Here is a 14,434-nt window from a genome sequence, read left to right as displayed (position 1 = left end):
AGATTACTCAGTGTGTCCTTTATTTTAACCCGTGTGCACCCCAAGCAGAACCTGCATGCCCTCCTTCGGAGGGGAACTGGTCGAGTCCAGCCTCATCTGTGGTTTTCCAGCTTAAGCTGTAAATTTTATCACTCCGCACCCTGTGGTCAGAGCTGCTGGAGTGTTGTGTCTGAAGTCAGGTGGTTTGTGTGTTCAAGGTAGACATTAAACAGTTCTACTGTGGACCTGGAAGCATTTAAGGAGGTTGCTTGCCAGCTATAAATTAAGAGACTCAATGCCAGTTGGCTGGAAAATTATCTGGCCTGAGTCCAGTTAAGTAGACTGAATTCCTGGTGATCTTTCCGAATGTGTGCACTTCACAGCCGGGCCACACGGTTCTCTGGGCCACACTGGGATGGTGTGCTGTGATGCCACCAGTGGTGGGGGGCAGCAGTGTTGGGGAGTGGCATCCGCAGGACCCGGGGGTCTCCGTGTTCTGCGCTAGTGCCAAAGAAGGTTACTGACAGCGCTTGACAGGACTGCTGAAAATATTCTAAAATAGATGTCAGTGACAGGGATGAGCATTTCCAGACGACGTGTTCTTTCAGAGGCACCTAGAATCTGGGCTCTGTGGTTATCACACGTCATCCCGAGGTCCCCTTGCTGCAGAGCTTCGGGTGGGACAGGCTGTCTGCGGTTGAGGTGATGGTCATCGTCACTCAGGTGTAGACAGACCTGCCAAATTCATTCTCCCTCTGAGAAGAGTGATCAAAGCCAGCATTAGACCACAGGGCCATTTAGAACTTGGAACCTTTTTAATTGTGTCTTAAACTGATGCAGGTGACAAAACCTTGGCCTTAAGGTTGGGCTGAGGTGGCTTTGTGGATGTGGACCCCGCAGAGTCACCGAGGACCTTGGGCTCAGAAGGGCCCTGTGATTGGTTTAATGCTCTGTTGTCACCAACTTGAAATCCTTAATCACTTTTTTAAACAAGGGGCCTTTCATTTCCATTTTGCCCTGGGCACACTCCCCGCCCCTCTCCCACGAATTATGTAGCCATTCCTGAGGGTGGAATTGACTTTTTAAAAACAAAGTCTAGTCTTTTTTTAGAATGGGGTGAAGGACAGACTCACAGAGATTGTTTTAGCCAGACAGTCTGTTTCTAAAGGATTGGCTAGTACAGGCATAAGATGGTGAAAGATAAGATGACTGCTGTGTATTTCAATCTTGGTTACTTTGTTGCTCATACAGGATAAAGAAAAGGGCAGAGAATGCTTTAATTATCATTGAGAAGCAAATAATGTGATTGGCAAATACTCATCTTTTATGTATTTAATCTTGGCATTTATTTGTTTAAATAATTACTTTAAGAAGCCTTTATGAGCTGATGTTAAATTCTACACTCAGCTTTCTGCTGATTTATATGAATATTGTCTTTTAGCCTATGTGATTACACACACAATTCTCCTGTGACCTTCCAGATTGGTGGTGTTTAGTCGCTCAGTCGTGTCTGACTCTTTGCAACCCTATGGACTGTAGCCCACCAGGCTCTTCTGCCCATGGGATGGAGTGGATTGCCATTTCCTTCTCTAGGGGAGGATCTTCCCAAATAAGAGAGGGAACCCGAGTCTCCTGCTTGGCAGGCCGGTTCTTTACCACTACGCCTGGGAAGCCCGACCTTCCAGATGCACAGACATTATAATGGTGCTGTGAGCCCCTGGATTTGGGTTTTTTTGAAATACGTATTTAGTTAGTTGGCTGCCTCGGGTCTTGGTTGTGGCACCGAGGACCTTTCACTCTAGTTGTGATGTGCGGGCTTTAGTAGCTGTAGAGCCAGGACCGAGTTGCTCCGTCCAAGGCATGTGGGATTTTAGTTCCCCAACCAGGAACGAACCTGGGTTCCTTGTATTGCAAGGCAGATTCTTAACCACTGGACCACCAGGGAAGTCCCTGATTTTTTTTTTAAAGTTGAGAGTCATATTCATTTGTGCGTTCAGTGAATACATTAACATGTCCAACCAACAAAATATAAACTGTATGTCCTATAGGCCGTTGGCTGTAAAACTGTAATAACAATACATTTGTTAGTTTTCCTTTTCTTTGCATTTCTACTGGGGATCCCTTTCCCCTATGGGAGTGGAAGCCAGGAACCAGTTTGAATGCGGCGGGGAATGGGTGGTCCTAGAAAGTGGAGATAAGTGAGCGGATTTCTTTACCTGGAGCACCTGGACTTGAAACGTTTGTCTGAGATGCGTGCGTAATGCAACTCCACTGTACTGGATTCTGGAGTTAGTAATAGGTGGCTGTAAGTGGAGTATTTATTCTAAGGTTTTACGTGTGCTTCTTTTATGCCTAGCACCTGCTGACCTTGATTCTGAGAAGGTTCTCCTTGGTGACTAGTGAGAATTTGGCATTTGTCCATTTTAATGGTTCTTCCTGTTGTGCTTTGTTTGTTTTCTGCCTTGGATGGGGGTGCGGGAAACAAAGACCCATCCATTAACAGTTTGGTTTTTTGCTGGGAGGCACCAAGACTTTGTTTTGTTGGCTGACAAAGGATGACTGCACTGTGGAATCTTCAGAGTAAGCCGTGATACTTCTGGAGACACTTAAGCTGATGGTAAAGTGGAAGCCGTTTCGTAGCAGCCCAGGCAGTGGCCTGGCACAATGGGGGTCCTTGAACCGCTGCCACCCACCCAGCTTTAATTGAGGTGGGATCCCACCAGACAGAGATAGAGCCAGGGGTTCCTATTTTTAACTGGAAATCTGCTTTGGGGGCATGAATGCCCAGCTCTGGTGGTAACAGATTTTCCGCAAGACTCATGGGATGGGAGAGAACCAGCTATTTTTACCCATGCTCTGAATGTGAAGGAAAAAAAAGAGACATAGCTAGGAAAAGAGAGGATCAGCAAAGGAGGCCAATAATGTGTTTGCCCACACCAAAAAGAAAGTGATCTCCAGACACAGAGAACAAATGTATGGTTACCAAAGGGGAAAGGGGGGAGGGATCAGTTGGGAGTTTGGGATTAATAGATACACACTGCTATATATAAAATAAATAAACAATAAGGACCTACTTATGGCACCAGAAACTGTATTCAGTATCTTATAATAACCTGTAATGGAAAAGAATCTGAAAAAGAATATATATATACACACACACACACACACAGAAAGTTATAGATAGATATGTGTGTGTGTATTGTGTGTGTATGGCTAAGTCACTTTGCTGTGCATCCGAGATGAATACCACATTGTAACTCAACTATACTTCAATGAAAAGTAAATACAAAACAAGGTGATGTCTTGCCGTCTTTAGGCACATTTTGTTGGAGTGTCTAAGTTCTATTTTAGACTCATTTACCAGTCACCTGTGTGATCTTGCACAACTCCTTTCTTCTCGGGTTTTTTTTTTTCCTGTGAAAAATTAGCCACATTCTAGAGTTGGAGAAGGCGATGGCACCCCACTCCAGTACTCTTGGCTGGAAAATCCCATGGACGGAGGAGCCTGGTAGGCTGTGGTCCATGGGGTCACTAAGAGTCGGACATGACTGAGAGACTTCACTTTCACTTTTCACTTTCATGCACTGGAGAAGGAAATGGCAACCCACTCCGGTATTCTTGCCTGGAGAATCCCAGGGACGAGGGAGCCTGGTGGACTGCCGTCTGTGGGGTCACACAAGAGTCGGACATGACTGAAGTGACTTAGCAGCAGCAGCAGAGTTGTTAGAGGACTCTTGAGATAATGCAGCGCAAAAGCCCAACAGAGTGTCTGACATCCGCAAAGTGCCTATAAATGATGGCTCTTTTGGTGGCCACACCTGTTAGGGTCAGATCTGTCCCAGGTCCTTGCCCCTTGGAGGTCAAATCCATTCCAGTACCAACTCTTACTTCTGATCGTGTTTCTTTTTGTCCTATCTGCTCATCCTAGTACAGTTAACAGACATATACGCTTGGGCAAATTCTCTTTGGAAGTCCTATCGGACATCTGCCTGGATTCTGGAGTTGGTGATAGGTGATTCTAAGTGGGGTGTTTATTCTAAGGTTTTATGTGTGCTTCTTTTGTGCCTAACACCTGCTGGCATCCTGGAGACAGGTTATAAGTTGTGGGCCAGAATCAATCATAAAAACTTATATATGTAGATGAGTTTCAACTCCTGGTGGCTCAGATGATCATCTGCCTGCAGTGTAGGAAACCCAGGTTTGATCCCTGGGCCAGGAAGATACCCTGGAGAAACGGTTGGTTACCCACTCTAGTATTCTTGCCTGGAAAACCCCATGGACAGAAGAGCCTGGCCGGCTTACAGTCCATGGGGTCGCAAAGAGTCAGATATGACTGAATGAAAAACTCTTTCATTATTTGTGGGCACCACTGTGTGTGAAAACCAGGCTAGGCTTTCACGTTTCATGTGAAGGTTAAAACTTTATAGTTTGGCCTCCTTCAACATAATGTAAAGATCTATTTTCTTGCTTTCTTAATTGGTTTTACCCAGAATTGAGGGTCATGGGCTTATAGCAAATGTACTGTTCCCCTACTAGCTTTCCACATCACAGCTTTGACTCTCTGGAGCTACACATTTTAAAGTGTCATGGGCAGGCTTCCAGTCAACATAAAGTGTACTTGGGAACAATGACATGAACCAGCTCTGAGATCAAAATGTCGTGCAGTTCAGTCTCTTAATCATGTCCAACTCTGTGAACCCATGGACTGCAGCACGCCAGGCCTCCCTGTCCATCACCAACTCCCAGAGCTTACTCAAACTCATGTCCATCGAGTTGGTGATGCCATCCAACCATCTCATCCTCTGCTGTCCCCTTCTCCTCCCACTTTCAATCTTTCCCAGCATCAGGGTCTTTTCCAGTGAGTCAGTTCTTTGCATCAGGTGGTCAAAGTATTGGAGTTTCAGCATCAGTTCTTCCAATGATTATTCAGGACTGATTTCCCATAAGATGGACTGGTTGGATCTCCTTGCAGTCCAAGAGACTCTCAAGAGTCTTTTCCAACACCACAGTTCAAAAGCATCAATTCTTCAGCATTCAGCTTTCTTTATTGTCCAACTCTCACATCCATACATGACTACTGGAAAAACCATAGCTTTGAGTAGACAGACCTTTGTTGGCAAAATAATGTCTCTGCTTTTTAATATGCTCTCTAGGTTGGTCATAGCTTTTCTTCCAAGGAGCAAGCATCTTTTAATTTCATGGCTGCAGTCACCATCTGCAGTGATTTTGGAGCCCAAGAAAATAAAGTCTGTCACTGTTTCCATTGTTTCTCCATCTGTTTGCCATGAAGTGATGGGACCAGATGTCATGATCTTGGTTTTCTGAATGTTGAGTTTTAAGCCAACTTTTTCACTCTCCACTCTAACTTTCATCAAGAGGCTCTTTAGTTCTTCTTCGTTTTCTGCCCTAAGGGTGGTGTCATCTGCATATCTGACATTACTGATATTTCTCCCAGCAATCTTGATTCCAAAATGTCGTATAAATGGTTTTAAAATGTTGAGTGAGGTGTCTGGAATTCCAGGGTCTGACCTGCGTCTTGATCTCTGATTTGTATCTTATACTGTGCAGATTCTCATGCAAGGCAAAAACCCAGGAATAGCTTGGAAGTATGCACTTCCCAAGGTCACGAATGGAACTCTGCCAGCCTCAGAAAGACACAGCTACGCCTGGAGCACAGTGCAGACAGATTGCTCCGTCTCCTGTGGGGGAGGTAGGTTTCCCAATACTGTCTCCCACGTCTTCTCTTAAAACAGGTTCTTCCACTCCAGACCTCTTTCAGTTGTCTGGTTGAAATAAGCGACAAAAGAACTATCTTTATGAGAACTGTCACTATTTAGAGGGAAAAAAATCAAATATTATTTGTACTCTTTGGGGATTTTCCTATGTATTAATAGAAAGGAACCAACTCAAGCAAATTTCAAGTCAACTACAGCCAGGACACGAAAGTGATGCATCTGAAACTTCCAGGGGGGAAAAATATAAAACACGTGTCCCTTTGTTCTAAATATGAGGAGTGATGGGTTGCTATGTCCGCCAACAGTTTTCTTTCTTTCTGTCCTGGCTTTTTTGTTGTTGTCAACTTTTCAGGGGGAGTTGGAGAAGGTAGGCGATAGGCAGTGAAAACACAGGCCAGCAGGGCTTAAGGCAGCGAGCTAACACATGGAGGAGGTGTAGTCTGTCCCCCAGGGGTGATGTCAGCAGAAACTCTGCAGGCAAGTGGATTCAATCTGAGAAATAACCCGTGTAAGGAAGGAAGAGTCACAGCCACCCCCTCAGTGAGTAGAAGGGAGACATTTTCTTTAGACCTAAGAATATCACATATTTGTTGGTAAGTCAGTCTTTGTCACACTTGCCCCTTTGGGAAGAAGGCTGAAAGTCGTAAGAAAGTCCATGACATGGAACCAGCGCGTGAAGGTTGGTCTCTCACTTCCTCATGCTCAGAGTGCCCAGGGACAGCAGGGCTTTCTATGGTGTCCTTCCCACTGGGCGAAACAGGGCGTCTTGGGACCAGGGACAGCAGAAATAGAGAAAACAAAGAAATCCTTATGTCTCTGAGGCCTGGGTTTTGGCTGCCCATGCTAGCTAACAAAGCAGGAGGATTACTTCTTTTTATAAAAGATAGAATAACTTAACTATATTTGATATATTTATAAATATATATTTAATATGCATATTATATACATATATTTAACATATAAATGATTAATATTTTAATAATTCTTAATAAACAGGAATATATTTTTATTAATGCACATTTTAAAAGCAATATGCTATAAAGAAGAAAATAATCTCCCACAATCCTTTAATCAGCAGTAGCCAACGTTAATACTTTGGTCTATATCATTCTATTCTTTTTCTCAAGCAAACATAAAAAATGCATGTGTTTTACATCCTCAGACACACGCCACACAAATCATTTGCTCTTTTTTTAAGGAACAGAAACCATGCTATAGCCATGTTTATGCTCTTTTTCATGCAGTGTTTGAGTGTAATCAGTTGTTCATACATTGAATGGCCTTTAAGATCATTTTCAGTAATGTGTTGGTGTCCAGGGAATGCAGACTTTCTTGGAAAGGAGAGAGAGTCCATTTTCCACTTACAGGGAATAAATACAATCAAAGGGATGACGTTGGACAAATGCATTGTGGGATTCTGCCTTGCCTTGAATTAGCAACCCCTTCATGTGACTCACAGACCATGGTGTGTCTGCGGCATAAGAGGGGTCCAAATGAATACATTCTCCAGAAGCAAACTCTCAACTGTAGGGAGTCCTGATGTTTTGATCAGTTCCTCCTGAACATAGTGCAGAAGGAAATGGCAACCCACTCCAGTGCTCTTGCCTGGAAAATCCCTTGGACAGAGGAGCCTGGTAGGTTACAGTCCATAGGGTTGCAAAGAGTTAGACACGACTGAGCGACTTCACTTTCCTTTTCCTGAATATAAACCCACTTCAACCTAATCATTCTAGCAGGAGTGACTTTTCATTGTTGCTCAGATTCCATTTTAAGGAAAAGTCCATGTGAATAAAAACAATTAAAAGAGGAGGCAGGCTTCCTATATGGGGAGCTGTCAAATACGGTTACTCACAGAAAACTGTACACCTCCGATGAGGGGTCCTAAAATGAACATTGAAAGCCAGGCAGTAGGGCAAACCATCAGAAATAAAAAACGGAGTCGTATAAACAAGGATGAATACATGATTGGTGAGTGCAAGTTTCCATTTATATATGCACCACAGTCTTATGGAAGTAAAAGTTGCTTCATGAAAACGCAGAATCTTAGAGTTTCCACAATTAATTCACCCGTGACTGTTCTTTGAAGAACATTTTTCATTAGATATGTGCAATGGAAGTTAAAGCTTGTGAGACATTTCCCTTTACAGCGGCCCTGTTTTCAAAAGGTCGTTTTTTATCACTGTATGACTCTAGAATCCATGGTGGTCTTGAAAACTAAGAAGCTGCATGTTAAAAATATTAAACTATGTAAGCAGTTATCTCGGGGGAGGTGGAGATAGAAGTGGGATTCACGTGTGTTGTAGATGTTTTCAAATAAAGTGTTTGCACACAATATTTGGATTCTGTCTTCAGTAAAATATCAGAACCCTGGTACATGGGAAGCTAAATTTGGAAACTAAATGGCATTGGTTATCTGTAGTTTTCACTTGGTAACTGTTGATGTCTTATTAGGTTACATAAGTGTCAAGGCTGTTTGCTTACGAGATCAAAACACTCACGTCAATTCCTCATTCTGCAATGCAAGAGCCAGGCCAGCAACTGAACCCAAAGTGTGCAACGCCTTCTCCTGCCCTGCCTAGTAAGTCATCTGGGACTGTCTCTCTGGTTGCGCTTGCACTTATGTGCTTTATTGTTGATATGCGATGATCAAAGCCACTGTCAATGCCTCTGGTCAAAAGTGATTCAGAGATAGAAAGACTAACCCTCACCCTCTAAAAAGTCAATACAAGAAAGAGACGATAGTTGGCATTAAAATATGTAACTTGAAAAAACATAAATTTACTTTAAACGTTCAGACCCTGTCTATGCCAGTGTAATCCTGGGGTTTAAAAAAAAAAAGGCATAAAGGAATCTTTTTTTAACCTTTAGAGACCCCTCTTCTCTGAACTAAATCAAACAGATCTTTAAATAACACAGAAACCTATATTAGCTAAATTTCCCTGTGGTTGTACACTCAAGTTTTATAGAGTCATCCAAGAATTTAAAAATCGTATTACTGTGCAACCCATGAAACCTCACATGCAAATTACCCAGTAGCAAGACACAAAGTCCAAAGGCAGGACCGCAGCCCGAGTGGTAACCCCATTTTTGATGAGGACACTCTGTGGGGATCTCAGTGGGTTTGCGATGGGATTGATTTTAGCCACGCTATTGTTTGAACACTAATGTTAATGTTCCCAAGCCAAATGGAGTCCTTCTGGTTTGAGTTATCTCCTGCCAAATGTATTTATGTAGAGTTGACAGAGTTTCTTCTGAAGCAACACTGTGCTCACTGATCTCCCTGATCATCTTAATAAGCAGTGTTTGCTTTGTGGTGATGCAATTATATCATGCAATCTGTTTTTCCTTGTAAAGAGTGTATGTCATAATCGTTTGGGGCTTCAGCTACCCACCAATCCCCTATGCCCAACTGTCAACTCGGGTTTTCTCTTAGAATTTGGAAGCAGCTGTATCCTGAACACAAAAAGGAGAAAGAAATTTGAGGGGCTTCTGTGGGATTCATCTTTTGCCAAGAAATGTCTGGCTCTAAACATATCCAGTGGCCCTAATAACCATATCAACCCTTGTGGAATAATCTGTCCTTTAGATGGGTTTGTGTATGTTTACATACATGTAGGGATTAAGCGTCTGAATGCAGAGTTCCAAAGAATAGCAAGAAGAGATAAGAAAGCCTTCTTCAGCGATCAATGCAAAGAAATAGAGGAAAACAACAGATGGGAAAGACTAGAGATCTCTTCAAGAAAATTAGAGATACCAAGGGAACATTTCATGCAAGGATGGGCTCAATAAAGGACAGAAATGGTATGGACCTAACAGAAGCAGAAGATATTAAGAGGAGGTGGCAAGAATACATGGAAGGACTGTACGAAAAAGATCTTCACGACCCAGATAATCATGATGATGTGATCACTAATCTAGAGCCAGACATCTTGGAATGTGAAGTCAAGTGGGCCTTAGAAAGCATCACTACAAACAAAGCTACTGGAGGTGATGGAATTCCAGCTGAGCTGTTTCAAATCCTGAAAGATGATGCTGTGAAAGTGCTGCACTCAATGTGCCAGCAAATTTGGAAAACTCAGCAGTGGCCACAGGACTGGAAAAGGTCAGTTTTCATTCCAATTCCAAAGAAAGGCAATGCCAAAGAATGCTCAAACTACCGCACATTTGCACTCATCTCACATGCTAGTAAAGTAATGCGCAAAATTCTCCAAGCCAGGCTTCAGCAATACGTGAACCGTGAACTCCCTGATGTTCAAGCTGGTTTTAAAAAAGGCAGAGGAACCAGAGATCAAATTCCCAACATCTGCTGGATCACGGAAAAAGCAAGAGAGTTCCAGAAAAACATCTATTTCTGCTTTATTGACTATGCCAAAGCCTTTGACTGTGTGGATCACAATAAACTGTGGAAAATTCGGAAACAGATGGAATACCAGACCACTTGACCTGCCTCTTGAGAAATCTGTATGCAGGTCAGGAAGCAACAGTTAGAACTGGACATGGAACAACAGACTGGTTCCAAAGAGGAAAAGGAGTCTGTCAAGGCTGTATATTGTCACCCTGCTTATTTAACTTATATGCAGAGTACATCGTGAGAAATGCTGGGCTGGAAGAAGCACAAGCTGGAATCAAGATTGCCGGGAGAAATATCAATAACCTCAGATATGCAGATGACACCACCCTTATGGCAGAAAGTGAAGAGGAAGTAAAAAGCCTCTTGATGAAAGTGAAAGAGGAGAGCGAAAAAGTTTGCTTAACACTCAACATTCAGAATATGAAGATCATGGCATCCGGTCCCATCACTTCATGGGAAATAGATGGGGAAACAGTGGAAACAGTGTCAGACTTTATTTTGGGGGCTCCAAAATCACTGCAGATGGTGACTGCAGCCATGAAATTAAAAGACGCTTACTCCTTGGAAGAAAAGTTATGACCAACCTAGATAGCATATTCAAAAGCAGAGACATTACTTTGCCAACAAAAGTCCATCTAGTCAAGGCTATGGTTTTTCCAGTGGTCATGTATGGATGTGAGAGTTGGACTGTGAAGAAGACTGAGTGCCGAAGAATTGATGCTTTTGAACTGTGGTGTTGGAGAAGACTCTTGAGAGTCCCTTGGAGATCCAACCAGTCCATTCTGAAGGAGATCAGCCCTGGGATTTCTTTGGAAGGAATGATGCTAAAGCTGAAACTCCAGTAATTTGGCCACCTCATGCAAAGAGTTGACTCATTGGAAAAGACTGTGATGCTGGGAGGGATTGGGGGCAGGAGGAGAAGGGGACGACCCAGGATGAGATGGCTGGATGGCATCACTGACTCGATGGACGTGAATCTGAGTGAACTCCGGGAGATGGTGATGAACAGGGAGGCCTGGTTGTGCTGCGATTCATGGGGTCGCAAAGAGTCGGACACGACTGAGCAACTGAATTGATTGATTGATTGATTGATAGGAATTGTCAAAACACTTGAATGGCAAGCTACTATCTTCTTATTTAAAGCCTCCTTTCCACCATTGTTGACCAACCCCATGGACTATACAGTCCGTGGAATTCTCCAGGCCAGAATACTGGAGTGGGTAGCTGTTCCCTTCTCCAGGGGATCTTCCCAACCCAGGGATCGAACCGAGGTCTCCTGCATTACAGGGAGATTCTTTACCAGCTGAGCCACAGGGGAAGCCCAAGCAAAGACAGGGACCCCGTTTGTATGTACATCCATGAAGAGGGAGAGCATTGGTAATACGTAACTCCTAGAACTTTCCTGATGACCGCATGTATTAACAGAAACAGTACTCTGTGCAGTGACCAAGTTCTCTGGCTATTTGGAAGCAGAGCTTCCCCTGCAATGACCGCAGAGCTGGAGCAGTGGAATGGACAGGCTCTTTCACTGAGTTTCCCTTTTTGCCACCTCTTACTTATCACAGTATTTCCTGTCGAGTAATGGGATCTTTTAGGGACTGTTCTTCAGCAGGGATATACTAGGTGTCAGGCCTTAGGCCATTAGAATTCTAAGGACAGAGGCGTTCATCTGATCTAAGCCCGTTATTTTCCTTGTAACAACCATGTAATATGTCCTGAGAGCACGCCTGGTCCTCAGTTCAGGACTGGAAAATGGAGATGAGTAATTAGTAGTTGCTGCCACTGGAGAAGGAAATGGCAGCCCACTCCAGTGTTCTTGCCTGGAGAATCCCAGGGACGGGGGAGCCTGGTGGGCTGCCGTCTATGGGGTCGCACAGAGTCGGACACGACTGAAGTGACTTAGCCGCAGCAGCCATCAGGGAACCCACCATCTAATGGAAGAGGTGGATGTGCAAATAACTGAGATGCCGTGAGATGCACGCTGTAAGAGCGGCAGACGTGGAGAAAGCAGTAAGGGGACTCCCCTGGCGGGCCGGTGGTCAGGACTCCACGCTTCCATGGCAGGAGGCGTCACAGTTTGATCCCCGGTTGGGGAAACTAAGATCCTGAAATGGAGAGTGAGCCTGGGGCCCGCGTGTGGAGAACCAAGCGTGTCACAAAAGAGTGTGTTACGCTCTTTCTAGTACTTTTCCAAATTCATCATATTTGCCACATAAGGAAAGAAACTTGAATTTGGCAGACAAAAATGCCACCCTTATAGGCAAATGTTAAAACCAATACTCTCATGATAATAGATGTCTTTTCTTTGCCTCTTACTGGAAGATAAAGTGTTGTACAAATGTAAGGAACCATTTGCTATCAGCTTTCTTTCACTAAATTAGATAACATGGATCGTGCAGTGTTTTAGAGTACTTGTAATCCTAGAACTTGTACGGCAGGTTCTCTAGACCAACAGAAAGGTGTTTAACCTCACAGCTCGGGCTTTGGGGTTGGGGAGCCAGAGCAAAAATCGCAGGACTAGGCAAATGCATGGAGAAGGCAATGGCACCCCACTCCAGTACTCTTGCCTGGAAAATCCCATGGATGGAGGAGCCTGGTAGGCTGCAGTCAATGGGGTCACTAAGAGTCAGACACGACTGAGTGACTTCACTTTCACTTTTCACTTTCATGCATTGGAGAAGGAAATGGCAACCCACTCCAGTGTTCTTGCCTGGAGAGTCCCAGGGACGGGGGAGCCTGGTGGGCTGCCATCTATGGGGTCGCACAGAGTCGGACACGACTGAAGCGACTTAGCAGCAGCAGGCAAATGCAGTAATGCAGAGATATAACAAAAACATATTTGGTCTTCGTGATGTTTTATGTTTTCAAATAATGCTTAGAACATTTGTGAACAGTTTTTGGACTCTGCTGCTTTGAAATGTGTCACCATCTTATCGGGCGGATCTTTTTAATGCTAGGCCTTCGAGTCAGACAATTTCAATTAATCCGAGGTGATTGTTGAAAAGGATTCACGCTTTCAGATGATCACTCTTTAGCGTACACCAAGTCTCAGATACAACAGCTGTGAAAAAAAGTGAGCTCAAAATCTTGAAAAAAGGAACTTGAGGTTATTCCTCCAATGCAACCGTAGAGTTTGAGGGTAATCAGTAAAATAGGTTGGGGGAACAGCCTATTTAGAAACATTGTTGGTGAGACCTTCTCTCAATGTGTCTCTCTTTTGCATGTGTGAACGCACACGCACGCACCTCTCCCTCCTTCATTGATCTTGTGTCAATAGTCTCATTAATATACTTTGTATTAACTTCTCTGATAGAAATGATCAGAAAGTATTGCCTTGATGTGTTCACACAGCCACCACTTCCACAGGCAACTTCATGGGAAGAGCCTAGCTTCATTCATTTTTTTCCAACCCTAATGCCTGGGAGAGTCTCTGGCACAGGGTTTAAGATCCCGGTAAATTAGACTGAATCCCTCAGAGTTCCAAACAGCACACATTTCTTCGCCTGATGGCAGGAATGTATTTTTCCCCAGAACTATGGGGTAATAGACCATGTAGGCTTGCAAATCTATAGAAGAAGAATCAGTTATTGGTTGTTGGTTCTGCGGTAAAGGCTTCCAGCAGGTGGCTAATCTTTCACAGTAACTGCTTTGGCATCGATGATGCAGAGTCTTAGCTTCCCCGGAAGTAATCCCGTCTCTCCCTGAAAGCTGGAAGCCGGGCGAGTGGAGCGCCTGCAGCAGGTCCTGTGCGGGAGGCCAGCAGAGCCGGAAGGTGCAGTGCACCCAGAAGAAGCCCTTCCAGGAGGAGGAGGCGGTCCTGCACTCTCTCTGCCCAGTGAGCACGCCCACTCAGGTTCAAGCCTGCAACAGCCATGCCTGCCCTCCGGAATGGAGCCCTGGGCCCTGGTCTCAGGTAAGTGGGAATTACTGGAGTCGTGAGTCCTGTTCCCTGAGAAAAAGGAGGGAGACGAAAATACAGGTGGTGTCTCTGCTTCCCCCCAGAGGATCTCAGCCGCTTACACCTTCATGGGAATCACACCCAGTCATGTGAATGGGCATTTTAATTAGCATCTTTCCTGGTTTGTAGCCTTTTTGGTGACGGTCATGCAGCCGGATAGGTGGCGCTAGTGGTAAAGGACCCACCCATTAGAGACGATGGCCCTGGATTCAGAAGCAGATGAAAATTTTTACCTTTCTGGTAAAAGAAAGTCACAAATATAAATAGGAATTCTGTTGAATAAGAATTAACCACCTAGATGTTAGCACCATGGATGAATGGCGTTCCGTGGTGCAGAGGCATGGTCTGACGTCAGACATATCTGCTCATCTCCGCAACTTGGCAGGTGGCTGACTCATCATGTGAGTCTCA

General features: G+C 44.3%; 1 protein-coding gene across 2 annotated transcripts in view; it reads left to right on the top strand.

Moving 5' to 3' along the window:
• The window catches only part of ADAMTS18 (ADAM metallopeptidase with thrombospondin type 1 motif 18), a 151,146-nt gene that overhangs the window by 122,191 nt on the left and 14,521 nt on the right, over window positions 1-14,434 (top strand). For both annotated transcript variants that reach the window (XM_069549626.1, XM_069549627.1), the window contains 3 exons: window positions 5,548-5,689; window positions 8,166-8,292; window positions 13,774-13,978. In XM_069549626.1, coding sequence (XP_069405727.1) covers window positions 5,548-5,689; window positions 8,166-8,292; window positions 13,774-13,978 — 474 coding nt within the window. The remainder of the gene's footprint in view (window positions 1-5,547; window positions 5,690-8,165; window positions 8,293-13,773; window positions 13,979-14,434) is intronic.

This window comes from Ovis canadensis, chromosome 14 (assembly GCF_042477335.2).
Source record: "Ovis canadensis isolate MfBH-ARS-UI-01 breed Bighorn chromosome 14, ARS-UI_OviCan_v2, whole genome shotgun sequence".
Taxonomy (NCBI): domain Eukaryota; kingdom Metazoa; phylum Chordata; class Mammalia; order Artiodactyla; family Bovidae; genus Ovis; species Ovis canadensis.
The sequence above is the reverse complement of the archived record's forward strand: the minus strand, read 5'-3'. Positions and strand labels throughout refer to the sequence as shown.